General features: G+C 32.0%; 1 protein-coding gene across 4 annotated transcripts in view; it reads right to left on the reverse strand.

Moving 5' to 3' along the window:
• The window catches only part of LOC146534634 (uncharacterized), a 55,797-nt gene that overhangs the window by 15,345 nt on the left and 24,938 nt on the right, over positions 1-15,514 (reverse strand). For all 4 annotated transcript variants that reach the window (XM_085192480.1, XM_085192479.1, XM_085192478.1 and 1 more), the window contains exon 2: positions 7,742-7,966. In XM_085192480.1, the coding sequence (XP_085048606.1) occupies positions 7,742-7,832 (91 nt within the window). In that variant the 5' untranslated portion in view covers positions 7,833-7,966. The remainder of the gene's footprint in view (positions 1-7,741; positions 7,967-15,514) is intronic.

Below are 15,514 nucleotides of genomic sequence, written 5' to 3' on the forward strand. Positions count from 1 at the left end.
GTCAGACAATTTTTCCCTATCCTTTTATATATGGTCCCATATTTTATTATTCATAGGTTGTCACAATCGTAAATTTTATATTTTCCGAATTCAGGTTGTAAAAATAATTTTACTTTTTCGTTTTAAGTACCTACTTACTTGGTTCTAATTTATATTGTTTTCATGATTTTTGCATTTTTTATCTAGTCTCTTATGTGCCTATAAAACGTTCCAGACCTTTAATTTTTTCTTTATTGTTATTATATTTTTTATTTCTTTAATATTGTATTAGATTAATATCCATAATCCAAAAAGAGCAAAATATCTTTCCTATTTTACGAGGAAATAAAATATCAAAAATAAAATATCTTTTCATTGATTAACATCTGTACAGTGTATCTTTATACGTATTATGTAAATTTGATATTACATTAGGCTTGTTGTTAATATATGTACACAAGCTATAGACTTCAAAGACACCTAAAGATTTCCCTCGGGCTGTGTTAAGTTACCTCGTTCTATGTGTCAGTGCAAAACTAATGAATGTTGGAGTTTACTGAACTTTTCTTTCCCAGAAAAAGTATACTTTTCTATTGTTGCCTTTGGGATTCTGAGTTTTCCGAGTTAAAGTTGGGTTAAAGTTTCTGGACAAGGAACAGAAAATAAAAAGTTAAAGTTGTAGATTTAGGAAGTGAATTTAAAAAAAAACATGGAACATATTCCCTAAAGTACTTTTAGCTGAGATTTTTTATTTCATTTATACAGTATTAGGCTAGAAGATACGAATAAATAAAATAAATTGAAAAAAAAAAAAAGATTAAAGCAAATGTTATCGAAAATTTTCAAGTAATTAATATAAAGGTGTGGTTTGTCGTAAATCGTACGTAATTAGGCCAACGTGTGTGGGGCAGCGTGTGCGTGACGTGTAGAAAGGGTTTAAAAGCTCTTTATAACATAAAGGCCGTTCTGAAAACCATTCGGGGGCGTGGATGTTGAAAATTGCTTATCATAAGCGTTTTGCAGGTTTGGATAACGTGACCAGACGTCCCGTTTTGAACAGGACCCTCCCGTTTTTCGCATTTGTCCCCAAGTGTCCTCCTGTGTCCCCAAACGTGGCATTGGGACGTACAAATGTCCCGTTTTTTGAAATTGCATGAAAACATGGTCGATCGAATGATATTTCGCCGCGATTATCGCGGTACGCCATTGTCAATAGATAATTGAATGGAATATTCCGCTAAAAAAAACGAGAGAACAATATTTTTTTATTTTTGTTGCAAGCCATACTCAAAAACCCAAATAAAAAAGCACTTTTGAATACATTAGTAAAAAAATAAAAAAAGGAAGTTAACATAAAAAATACCGATGTCCTGTTTTGAGCTGAAAAAAGAATGGTCACGTTAGGTTCGAACCTTTACGGCTAACAATGTTTTATTTAGACATGAATAATTATTATTGTAATTAGAGTTAAGATATGTACCGAATGTTGAAAGCTTAGGGGGTGGTAGCGGTTAACCTATAAAAGCTTTATTGACGACAGAAATGGAAGAGGTCTTAAAAATTATTTGGTTATAAAATTTGGGCCCAAATGTAAGTTTTAACAGGGTTTACTCCATTTCGATACTTTTAAATTTTTTCTTTAAGTTTTTTATAGTAATGTACAGTTCAGTTCTTAGTTTATGGTGTTCCGAAGGTACCAGTTCAGCACTAATCAATTCGCCAATGTCACGTAGTATTATTTACGTGTTTTTTATTTCGAATAGAACTTGTCGTGTTGTTTGACATGTTCTTTACGGAGAAGCATAAAATATTTACACCTGAGCACAACGAATACAAAAGGCTCTTAAGAGCATGAGGGATTAATTTCCTTTGTTCAGCCAAATAATGAGAACTTAGTAAAGCATACTGGGCTCTTCGTAAAAATGATTATTTCGCTACATTTATTGCGATAGTTCTTTTTGTATTTATTAAGCAAAAAATAATGATATTGGACTTACAAGACTTATAAGTCTGTAATATATATTATTTTCGTTAACTGAAAGACAACGCGACGGTCTCGAAAGGTGATTCGATCGGTTCTTTTACTAAACAACTCCATATTAATATTGAAAACATTTTATTAAAATCTATAGTTGTTATTTCGAATATTTCATTCAAAGTTGGTACAATATTAAAAGTTTGTTTCTCGGGGTATTGGAAGACAATTGTTCTTCAACTTAGCAATGGGTCTGTGGGTGGAACAATTGAGGTGAGTAGCAAGTTTTAATTTGATTAGTTTGTTAATTAGAAAGTAGACATGTAACGCCGATTTAACAGTTTTTTTTATTTTAGCTTCACGCGGTTTCCCGCATTTAGCAGGATAGGTAGAGAGAGTGTGTAAGGGACAAATGCTACAGGTTGTGGATTCGATTCTCACTTAAGAAAATGAAATATTAAATATTTTAAATTCGCTCTGGCAAAGTTCCACCACTCACACTCCAGAATTCGATTGAAAGTGGGGAACGAAGTGTTTTAACACTAGGTTACCTTTGCCAACCCTGCTGCATGCAAGATATTAGATATGACTTCAAGCTGATTTGATTTGATAAAAATAACAAATACGGGATCAAATTTAATAACTTTTTTATATAAATAGCATAATTTAAGTTTCACATCACGATAGGTAGAGGATTAAGTAGAGGGTAGAAAAATTTATGATATGACAAGGATTCGGGTGAGATTAAGGTGGGAAAGAACTCCACGTGCGGAACATAAAATTCATACTTTACTTGGGAAAAGTAAAATTAGGGCCGTCACATGCTAGAGATGGCAGTAAAACGTTTTCAGGTCACTATTGCTTTTTTTTTTGTATTATAAATATATGTACAATGAAATATCTGGTGGTACAAGCGTGTGAATGTTTTGGATTCAATACCAACTCGGGGATTCATTCTTCTCTCTGTTAAGTTGGACCACTTAACACACAATCCGTTGAAAATTCGACGGAAAATGAGAAACGGAATGTGTTAACACTAGATTTCTTTTCTCTCCTGCAATCTTGTCTGCAGTTCCAATTCATCTAAAAATTTATTATTGATATATTTCATCGACCACGTCTCGGTAAAAGGAGCACAGGCCGCCCTCCAACCTGGTGGACCGACGTCCTTAAGAAGACAGCGGGAATCCGCTGGATTCAAAGGGCGCAGGGCCGGACGGAGTGGCGAGAGTTAGGGGAGGCCTATGTCCAGCAGTGGTCGTTGAAAGGCTGAAGGGTAGATGGATGGATGGATATTTCATATCTCAGCGATAAGTTGAAAAATAAATTCTCAACATTTTTTAGTTTCACAATGAAAAAGGTTAAAATAAATCTGTCACGCAGGGCTAGAAGCTTCTTTGGGCCTCATAATCTTAAAAGACTAGTATATATTATGTATTTATTAATATTTTATTTTATTTATTAGTATTATGTAATATTTTTCTAAGATTATAATCTAACACCAACATAAAAAAAATATTATAAATAAATTGGTAAATATCGTGGTACTGGGGGCTATGTCATGTGTCTGTGACTGCCAACCCGATGGTTGTGTGGATGGGTTTGATCCCAATTGGGTCTTGAATTGAACCCATTAATACCATTTTTAAATTTTTTTCGTGCACCAAATTTATTGTAAACTAGTCTATTACTTAATTAATATACCTACTGGGAATCTCGCCCAAGCCTGGTAAATTTTCATTAAAACTTAATTAAAATTTGTAGTCTATATAGAATTACTAGATTTATGAACGTTAGTTAATATTTTGTACCATATTTAAATTGATTTATTTGTAATTAACGTTTTTAGAAGGCATTTTATCCTTAAAAATATATTTTCGACGGTGGAAAACTTCATAAATCTACATTATAGTGTAATGATTTTATATAAATAGTTTTTATATTTACGATAATTTGTTATAGAAAAATGTAAATCAACCTTTGTTTAATAAAAAGATATATTTGAAAATTTATACATAGAACTAGCGCGACGCTTGATGTGTTGAAAATTCTGATGCGCATTATTAGATTTGGAGCTGAAGAGGAAAGTGGTCCTCTAGAATAAAATATTGTATTATAATTTAAGATATACATTGTACAAGCCTAATGGTATCTAGCCCTGGAAGAAGTATAAGTTCTGTAAAAGTCCTGAGATATAAATTGTACAAGCCTAATGTTATTTAGCCCTGGAAGAAATATAAGTTCTGTAAAAGCCTCGAGGTGTTTGATTTCTTTACAATAGTAATTAAAACTAAACTAAAATGAGAATGCAAAGCTCTTAAAAGCGTTTTTAATCAAAGATTTAAATTTTAAATATTTTATGTACTATTATTACTTAGGCAGAGATTTGGAAATGCCAAAAGGGCACTTTTGGTAATATGAATGTGGAATTTCAATTTATGAACGCTTTTACGATTGTCTTGGCGTAGGGGCACAAGCGTTTAACTGTAAACGGGTTGTGTGTTTGATTTCCATTCAAGGAAATTAAATAGTTAATATTTTCATTTCGTCAAAAGTTCGGCGTTGAGCTCTGCCACCTAACATGCAATTGCTAGAAAATGGCGGCTTATAGTGAAGAAAGTGTTTATAATTTACGTTTCGTGCGTAGAGCTGAACTAGTATTTGATTATGTATTTGTCGATGTGGACGTGGGTGGCGTTCACAAACAGGTCTAAAATTAAGTGAATAATGTACGTTTTAATATAATTCGAATTGATAACCGTCGTTATACTATATGATTTATTAGGACGAAGGTATAGGTACCTATGTTTTTTAATATAAAAATTTCCATTACCATTACAAGGCATAGAGAACAAGGATTATTATTCTTAAATTGCTTAATTTTGCACGACGATGGCGTTTTGAAAATTCGACAGATACTGGGGAACGGAGAGTTTTAACACTAGGTTCTCTCTGCCTATCCTGCTATAAGCGGAATACAACGTAAAACAGAGAAAAATAATTTTTAATTTTAGAATTGAATATCAGATCTTAAGAATAAGCCACTCCACCTATAAATACCTGAATTACGTAAATAACTCATTATTAAAGGATAGATTAATCTACTTTGCCAGCTCTAGTTTGTTACGTGGTTGTTTTATTGAAACGGATTCGTAGTACGAGTATATGGAATCTAGAATCCTGATTTTGGCTTAGACAGTATAACCGGTCTGTACATAAATACCTGTTTGCTAAACTACCTACGTGTTGTTTATTTGCATTGAATTGGCTTAAGTAATATTATTATAGTAATATATTTATTGTTAACATATGGATTTTAGAATAGTGTGAAAAACCTCCAAAAAGAACGGAAAGTGGAGAAATAGTGACTTATCATAGACTTTGACCAGATAATTCTCTAAAATATGAGCTTTATTAGCTTCACGTTAAGTCTATAATTCTAAAAAAAAGTTGGGATGATATGTAATTTCAATTTGATATTTCTTATGAGTTTTAACTGTTTAATATACAGTAAAAAACCCAAAACACAAAAGGAATAAGGGCAGAGAAGAGCATGGACAACAAATGTCCGTAGTGTATTTTATTGACATTCCGTTCCCAACATTCCGCCGAATTCTGAAGGCATTGCATGTTGAATGGCGGAACTAAACACCGCGTCTTGTTACCTAAGCGAAAATATTAAAATAATAATATTATTAATTTCCCTGAGCGCGAATCGAACCCACAATAGTCACGTTTACAGTCAATAACACGCTCGTGGCCTTACGGCACCACTGCCTCGTGTCGCCCGCGTACAATACATATTTCCAAATATAATCTATTTATATATGAAAAGCTTACATTGAATTTGAATACTTCGTTAGATATTTCGCAAATAATAACGCCGTCGCTATTTACGTTACAACTTTATAATCACCCTTCATTTGAACGTCCTTTGATGAAAGCTCGATACTAATTGCTCTATAGATGTTCTCTCGAAGAATTATTTGCCTTCGTTACTTGTGTAGAATGAAAAACAAGTTCAGAGGCAATTGGTTTCAAAAAGATATGGAGTCGGTGTTACTGTTAATATTTTGTAACTATATTTTTTTTTGTGTCACGTACAGAGTGATGGTAGGCAGGCATAGGGAACCTAGTGGGTAAGACACTACGTTCTTTATTTTCCACCGAATTCTGAAGCCATTGTGTGTTGAGTGACAGAACTCAACGCCGCACTTTGCCTCAAAACAGAGCAAAGTAAATGAAAATATTAAATTTTTCATTTCCTCAAGTAGGCATCGAATCCAGACGTTTACAGTTTATAGACTCATTTTTTTAGATGTTTAAAGTAAAAAAAAACTCATTTACTATCTTTCTTATAATATGTATTTACCAGTGCTTTTAAATACATTTCTAGATTCAATTATTAATTCAGTCAAAATTAGTCCAAAGTTAGCACAAAAATTGTAACAGAAATATTCCAAAAGGCTTTAAAACTTCCATTTAAAATCTACAGATTTTAAAAACTCGTCTCCAACACTTCATCGAAGAGTTCGTGAATGCACCAATGTTTGTGAAGATATTTTTGAGAGAAGCATTTTAGTAAATATAGGAGATGAGTTTACATTTCACAAGGTGATACCGTTCTATTCGAGCTTAGTTCTTGAATAATAAATGTATTGCCAGTCGACGCCAGGCGACACGTGGGCGGCGGCCCACACTGCAGGCATGTATTTAATTTATCTACTGTATATAAAATGTTCTTTTCATTTGCCACTTTTATTTTCTTAATCTGTGTTTGTATTTATATTAATGAGGCTGTTCTGTTTTTTTAGTTTATTCTCTTATATAATTAGTATATACATGTACCAATCCAATAATTGTAATGTATTTCCACGCGACGTAGTTTGTTACGTCTTTCGTTTAAGTATTTTTGGGTAAGAGAATAGTAGGTAGTCTGTTGTTTATAATTTCTTTCGTTTAAGTTTTCTGTTGTTTGTGTCATTTATTTAAGTGTTTTTTTTAAAACAATAGGAAAATCCTTATTGGAACTACGAAAATGCGGGTTGCATTAGGGTTTAATTAATTTTCACATTATCTTAAGTGCTTTGCAAACATACATTATATGGAAAATTTAGTAGTTAAAGCGGGCGAAGCCGCGAGCGGGTCGCTAGTATTTGATAAGTTAAAGTGATTATATGAACAAAAACATTTGGGGTCAAGCGTGTGATTGTAAACGCGACGGTTGTACGATTCCCAGTTCATATGTCTTGATAGTAGATATTCTATATGCATTTTTTAATATTTAGGATATAAAAGAAATTAAATATTAACAACACCAATTTCTTTTTACGTTAATTCGGAACATTTTCATATTTATTACTTTTAAAGATAACTGAAAATGAGGTTATATTTCCAGTGATCTTTAAGAAAGGTTGTCTAAAAGAGAACTCGGATCCAGTTTATAAAATTGTTTGTTCCTTCAATTTTTTACTATTGTTAAAAATTGTATGCTGTACGTTGGAAATTTTATATTTGACAAACGCATCCAAAATACCTCTATCTACTTAAAATTAATTACATATTTGTAAATAGGTATTTTTAGCTTCAGATAAAAAATAACCAATTTTAAAAAAAATCGTTATTTTATATATTTTTCTAAAAAGACAGTATTTTTTTCAAAATCTAATAGTACATTCATATAAAAATAGGTTTTATACATTACCTATCCTAAAAAGTATGACAACTTAGCCTAAAAAAAACTGGAATTTAAAATGAAAATTTAAAATAAGTCAGCTAGAATCTTACCTTGACACTGACTCTCTTTTGTTATAAAGAGCAGAAAAGCAGCGATTGTTGCAAATCTCCAACGACGCCCCCCCATTTTGTCCCGCTTCATTCACCTTACCATTGATAATTTTCTAGGGAGATTTTTTATTCATAAGAATATTCAAATGACTATAGTCCACAGATTTTTCTTATATTTCATTTTTTGGCACAAGTTTTAATTATATTACGGCGTCGGCTTTACATCTGAAACAATGGAAATTAAAAAATTAACGTTTATTATTACTATTGAGGGCAGTCGTGGTGCAGGAGCACAACCGTGCGAGTGTAAATGCGACAGGTTGTGGGTTTGATTCTCGCTTGGGTCTGGGTCTTAACACCAAGTTCCCAGGCTCTGGTGTTGAGTGGCAGAAGTCAACGCCACTCAACACGCAACGCCTTCAAAATTAACACTAGGTACAATAGAAGAGGAAATAAGGCTACTATTTCATGAAAATCACCAGAATTTAACGTGTTACGTAAAGGAAGGCAATTATCGAGTTTTTATTAAGGTTCAAATTAAGTTGCTAAATGCGATGCGATCTCGATGTCATCTGTTTTTTTCTCGTATCACGCTAATTAAGAACTCGAGGGATGAATCTTTCATTCATCCCTTTGATGGGATTTTTTTTCTATTTGAAAGCAAAGGTAGCAAATAAAGGCAATGAGGAACGATCACATAAGAGCTGTTGATAAGTATAATGTGGGCGGAATAGATAGGTTTTATTTTAGTTTATGATGGGTCGCATATTCGATTTTGGTCTCATTTTGTTATTTGTTCTTAGCATTTCATTAAAGCTAATTAAATAGAAATAATTATATAGAGAAAAAATGATATTTGTTTATATAATATTGCAAGTTATTCATCTTATCTTAGTCCATCCATCTTAGTTTAAATTGTTTGATTAATTCAAAATGGAACGGGTAACTTACATATTATATAAAGAAACATATATATATATTTTTCTTTATTAAATTTTAATTTAATCCTTCAGTATTATAGTCAAGTTTAGAGAATTAATAATATTAACAGAAATATAAGTTTGTTTTCGTTTCCCGCTTCACGTTATATGGTAGGCAGAGGAAGTCTAGTATTGGGACACTTCATTCTCCACTTTATATTTAGAATATGTAACGGGATAAACATAAAAAAATATATTAAAAATTTCTCTCATCTTTTTCATTTACGCACATGAAAGGCAAGAAGTCAAAAAGTATATTGTTTTATTACCTGATATTAAAAAGAAACAATTGAGTATCGACAATAAAGAAATAAATTACATATATATGTATATATATATCTATCAAAGGAAATTGTGTTAGGACGAGAAGGCACATGAGGAAGGTATATGTACATTCATCTCATGATCCTTCCCAGTCATCTTGTTATCTTGTTATTTCCTCAAGTCGTGTCTGGATACATCCTTGCTAAATTAGTTTTCGACCACAAGCTGTTTTGTACGCGGATTTTATATATTGAACCTAAGTAATAGAATGGTGAACTAGGGTAGGTTCTTTCTGGTTATGAAAGTGGAAATTATGTAAGGTTTTTTGGAGTTAAGTTGGTTGGCACAAACATGTGACTAAGCGCGACGATTGTCGGTTCAGTTCTCATTCAGGGGAAAGAAATATTTTAAATTTACGTTTGGGGTGAAGCGGGGTGTCAGCTCCACCTCTCCCTCGAAAATTGGATAAAAGTGCAGAACGGAAGTGTCTTAACGGGAAGTGGAACGTCTTAACGCTAGGTTTCCGGGTTCCCTCTGCATACCCTAGTAGGTGCTAGATATAAGGAGATAGAGATTGAGGATGGAGACTTAAAATATAAATTTAAACAAGTCTATTACTTAGATTTTTTGTTTTATTTTTTAATTAAGCATTAGGGATATTTGGAATTCTATTTATAAACATACTAGCGGACCTGGACGCGGCTACGCCTGCTTGAAATATAAGAATATAATTTCTAGAGAAATATAATTTCAATCTAGATAAAATGCTAAAAGTGACTATTATATTTATTTTCATAAGAATGAATATCAAAATGATGCGGTAACGAACGCGGTTGCGTAGCGACGACGGTTGTTATTAACATGGCAGAATAAATTGCATGTCAAATTAGAAAGTATTTTAATTTATTAGTATATATGTGTAATGTAATGTTATATAGCCTATAGCACTTCTGAAGAATGCAGCTTTCATACAAAACAAAAACAATGAAAATCGGACCAGTAGATCCAGAGATCTTAGCGTTCAAACAAACAAACAAACAAACAAACAAACAAACTCTTCCGCTTTATTATATTAAGTATAGAAGTATAGATATACATACACATACTTAACCTTTAACTATGGACGTGATTTTTTTATAACATACATATGGACGTCGGGTCTGTCAGACCAGTGTATTTTTATTGGTCATAGTCCGGCTGTTTTTTAAAGGAAGAAGACAATTTTATGTTTTAGTTTACATGAATAGCCTCAAATCAAGCAAAATCAATATAAATAAAATTGCTTTTTATTAAAGTTTACGCATCACAACGATTTAAGTAACTTAAAGTCACAATTTCAGTCTTTGGCCACATGGGATGACTCTTGAGAAAATAATACTATAAAAAAAAGACAGATAATAAAATAAATATTTTTTTAACAAAATATAAAGTCTAACAAATAAAAAAAAATAAAGAAATTACATCTTATGTTATAAAATAAAAATTTTGACAACACCTCAAGATAAGGTATTATTGAACATCGATACACAATGGCTTTCAACATTGCAGGCAAACAGGACGATTGCAGTCAACATAAGTATGTGTTGTGTTTCTGTATATCTTTTTGGGGCAAAGTGTACATGTTTTTCAAGATCCCAAAACTATTTTTTTAGCTTCATGTTCAATAAATGATAGATCAGATCGCGAAACGCGAGTCAAAGTCATTCTCAATTCTTAGAGTAGTTTAGTATACGAAACGCGTCTTTTTATTTGATAAAGTGCTATTTTCTTTATAAAATGTTGTCGTCCAATTCTTTTGTTTGATGTTGATTATAAAGTACCGATATTTTTGTCCCTGACGTACTAGGTCGATCATTTTTTTCCATTTTATCATAAAAACTAAAAAAATTGAATCTTTTTAGGTAAATAATATTTATATTACTAAAATATATAACAAACAATGCCAAATAATATATGATATAAAACAATAAAAACATTTGAATACAAATAATACAATTAAAATATTAAAGTATATTTTGTAATATTATAAAAATATATGGCGTTTTGAAATCATTCATGTATGGGAAACATGGACGTCGGGTCTGACAGACCCAGGCCCCGTTTAGAAAGTTAAATACTCACGTGTTTTGAACCCAGAGACACAACCACTGCTATCTACATTCATTTTGTCATTAACACGAAAGGTACTGAGAGACTCAGTGGCGGAGGTCACCGAGAAGTGGCCGATTTGTAGAATTCGTAGAACTGTCTGGTCTGTCAGACCCGACGTCCATACTTAAAGGTTAAAATAATTATTAATATTAAGTACATATATGTTTTTTCATTAATACATTTCGTTATATTTATTTAAAATAGCATAACCTTGACATACATAACACTTAAATAGCTATGTAAACAGAAAGCAGCTCAGAAAAATATTGTAACATGTTACGAAAAAGTTCTGGAAATTTTCATAAAAGAATCCCTTCGAGCAAAACAAACAAAAATATGAGAAAGATTTCTAAAAAGTTTTAAGAAACTCCAGTAAGCTTTCTACTTGTATAAACATAAACACTATCCGCACATGTCCAAATAAAGGTAGCGAACGATTGAAACGGCGATTTAAAATATTTTTATATAGATTTTTTTTATCTATTTCTCCCAGTTTCTATATTTTTTTGTATATTTTAACAAACATTAAATGGTAGGTATATGCATGCATATTTAATAAATAAAAAGAGAGAGAAAGAGAACTCCATCCGAGTTAATATACTTCTTGTAATTGAATTATTTTAATATTAATCATACAAATATTTACCCTAAATGAAAATCGAACCCAACCACCAGTCTGACCACTGTAAAAACCACTAAGCCAACAATGCTGATTAATTATTAAAAATGTTCTATTGGAATTGAAATATATTGTTTAACCTTTTATAAATTATTCATTCTTAATTAACCTTGTTTAAAGTTAAGCGAAAATATTTAACTATAGTAAACAGAAAGAAAATTGAACTGTATTATTTTTAGTTCTGTACATACCAGTATTTAATGCAGTGAGCAGTTTTTTAGTTTCACGCATATAGCAAGTTAGGCAGAGGGAACATGGGAACCTATTGTGAAGATACTCCGTTCTCCAAGTTCCACCTAATTCTAGAGCGCGCTGAGTGGCGTAACTCAACCCCGCGCTTTTCATTATATTAAATATTTCATAACCTCCAGTGGTAATCCATCTCATAATCTGTACATTTACAACCTCACGCTTGTGCCCTTCGCTACGGCCTCTAATATCTAATCTAAGCGACCAAATGAGAATAGAATAATCGAACCTGTTACACCCTACATAGAAGGCAGTGCCGTTAAGTAAGCCAAAAATCATAAAAGCATATTACATAACAAAAATGTTGATAATTTATTTAGGTTCTACGTAACGGCGCGTAGTGAAACGTGACGCGGCCTACGTCAGTGAAAGCGCGTTACGGCCGGCCGAGCAGTTTCTAGATACGTTGTTTCTTTATGTCTGTAGTATTGTACTAAGAAATTCAAGGTTGGTAATACTTAGATGTAATAGCTGTATATGTTTTTTTTTTCTTCACGCTGTTAGCTAAGCGGTATTATTTAGCAGGATGGGCAGAAGGATAAGTGTTAAGATATTCCGTTCCCCGCTTTCAGCTGGATGAGGTATTGTGTGTTGAGTGGCGGAACTCAACGCCGCGCTTTACCAAGGTAAAGTTTACCAAGTTACCAGAGGGAGAAAATGTAAATATTAATAAATAATAATACTGAGTGGGGATCCAAACCCCAACCGTCGCGTCTATTCACGGTTGTGTGTGTTTAAGTAGTTTTTTCAGCTTCACGCTGTATCCCGCAGGGATCTAGAGTTAAAACACTCCGTTCCCCATTTTCTGCCGAGTTCTGGAGACATTGCGTGTTGAGTCGCAGAAGTCAACGCCGCGCTTTACCTCGACACCAGAGCGAAGAAATAGAAAGAATTCACTTCCTGGAGAGGGGATCGAATCCACAACCGTCGTCAGGACGGCCTCATTCTATTCACATCTAATTATATGATAAAATTATTCATTTATATAGAATAGCTATGTTTATGTTTTGTGGTTTCACATTAATTATTCCCATCACAATTGAGCTCGTTTAAATTAATATAACACGACAGGCAAAGGGTTGCTATTGTATGGTACGTTTGTCATATTTATCTCCAATGGTTGTCGCTTTTGTAATTCTTATCATTTATAGGTGAACGAAATTTATGAATTCAATTGTGTGTTTATCTTTTATCTTTTGGTTGGCATGATGTCTGTATTGAATAAATTTGTATTAATTATTTTTTTTATTTTTATGAAAGGAAATATTGTTGAAATAATTAATTCATATTTAATTGGAACGTAGTAATAACATTAGACTGTTTGTTTGTGGGCCTGAGCCCCACTCGGAGGAACGTATTATCTTAATTTTTCCACTCAGTGACGATAAAGAGCGGTGTTGAGTTTTCCCACTTAAGATTCAATGTCTCTTATTTAGGCGGAAAGTTGGGAACGGAGTGCCTCGACACTAGGTTTTCTTTGTAAATCAAAAAATCTAGACACAGTAGTCAAAATAATAAAGAAATAAAGGAAAAAAAATTAAATCTCTATGAAAAATAGGAAGAGTAAATAATTATTAACGTCTTTAAACTGACTGAAGTCACGCATCGATTTTCATCGCATTCCGTTAGCTAGAAAACTTCTTTCCTTATTGCCGCTATTCAATCACATATCGTTAGCTGCTGTCTCATTATCCGTTTACAAAAAATGCTTAATGTTCGTATAAAATGTATGGTGGTTTTTATATGGAACCATTTACCGGCTTCGACCGCAAATGGAAACAACTAAAAGGTATGTGTGGATGTGAAATAACGAAGAGGTGTATATACTATTATTATTAAGCTAAATACCTAAAGACTCATTAAAGCTAAACACCTAAAGACCAAAAGGTTCATACTCGTATAATGTATAGTCGTACTCGTATAGTCTTCCTTCATATTTCTATCGGGGCTATATGACACAAGATTTTTAAAATTTAAATCAGTAGTTCTGGAGAACGCGCGTTCAAACCAACAAACTCTTGAGCATTATAACAGTAAGTATAGATTTTAATTTTACTATAAATCATGCAATAATAATCTAATACCTGTAGGATAAAGAAAACTTAATGCTAAGGCACTCTGTTCATCGGTTTTCCTCTGAATTCCAGACCCTACGTATTTAGTAGAACTGAATGCCGCGATTTATAAGACAGCTAAAAGTTATTTCCACCCGTCAGGCATCGAATCCACAATCCTCTCTCGATGCTGGCACTTTGCCACGGTGGCCTCTATATACTTAAAATTATATATTGTCAATTATATTTTTTTTAGCAAAAAGAAAAAAAAACGAATTAAAAAATTCCTACATTTCTATAAAAAAATGTCCATCGATAAATATCAGTTATAACGGATTCTCTGTTTTGATTTCATAAATAAAAAAAAACAACGATTACAGTGTTCAAATACAAATAGAACGATTGAACTGATTTTATTGTGGCTTTCATTCAATTTTATTCTTCAAATACGAAATGTTTATTTTGTATTCCAAGTTTTTGTTTTTCGACAAACTTCAAATAGATTTTTTTGATATATTCATGGTAAACAAGACAATTATTCTGCCAAATATATGGAATGTATACAAATATTTTTACCTATATTATTCAGTCTAAAGCTAAAATATGTCTAAATCTGTTGAAAGAAATTATTCGGGTTCAAATTTAGTAAACATTTAAGACATTTACTATTTTAGACATTTAAGACATTTACTATTATAATTATAATAGATTATGAATATTTACATAACAAATTACAATTAAAACTATAATAAAGTATTAGTTTTGAGAATCGCTCTAATTATTACCGTAATATAAACGTTTAAAAGTGTTATTAATTTTGAAATCAGCTTAATGGCCGTACTTTTTGGGTAATATACATCTAAATTTGAACAAGTGAGTTTTATGCAATGATCTAATTGCAATACGCAAAATTTTTATACAACTTTTACTTGTACCGAGGCCGAACGAGTAAAGCGGCACAAGCGTGCGACTGTGAACGACAGGTTTACGTTCGATTCCCACTCGAGTAAATTAAATATTAAACAAATTCATTTTTTCGCTCTGGTAACGAGGTAAAAGACGGCGTTAAGTTGTGTTACGATTCTAGAATTAATCTTTTAATCCAAACACTAGTTCGCTTACTCCTTTTTTATAATTTCGCAAACCAACAAACGAGACAGCCCTAAAAGAGAATTATTTTCCTTTTTATATATGTTACATATCAATAATTCATAATATATGTAGCTGTAACAATAGTATGCTTCAACAGTTATGTAGGTAAATGAAATGTACATATTTCTTTGTTATCATAGAATTAATTTTGCATTATTTTAACGTTTTTTCTCTATATTATTCATTTTAATACGTTATTATAACACATTTTTAAAGCACTTAACCTCTAAATGAGATTTTATTA

This window comes from Heliconius melpomene, chromosome 11, assembly GCF_056956725.1.
Source record: "Heliconius melpomene rosina isolate 202511_hmr_F chromosome 11, ASM5695672v1, whole genome shotgun sequence".
NCBI classification, from domain to species: Eukaryota; Metazoa; Arthropoda; class Insecta; order Lepidoptera; family Nymphalidae; genus Heliconius; species Heliconius melpomene.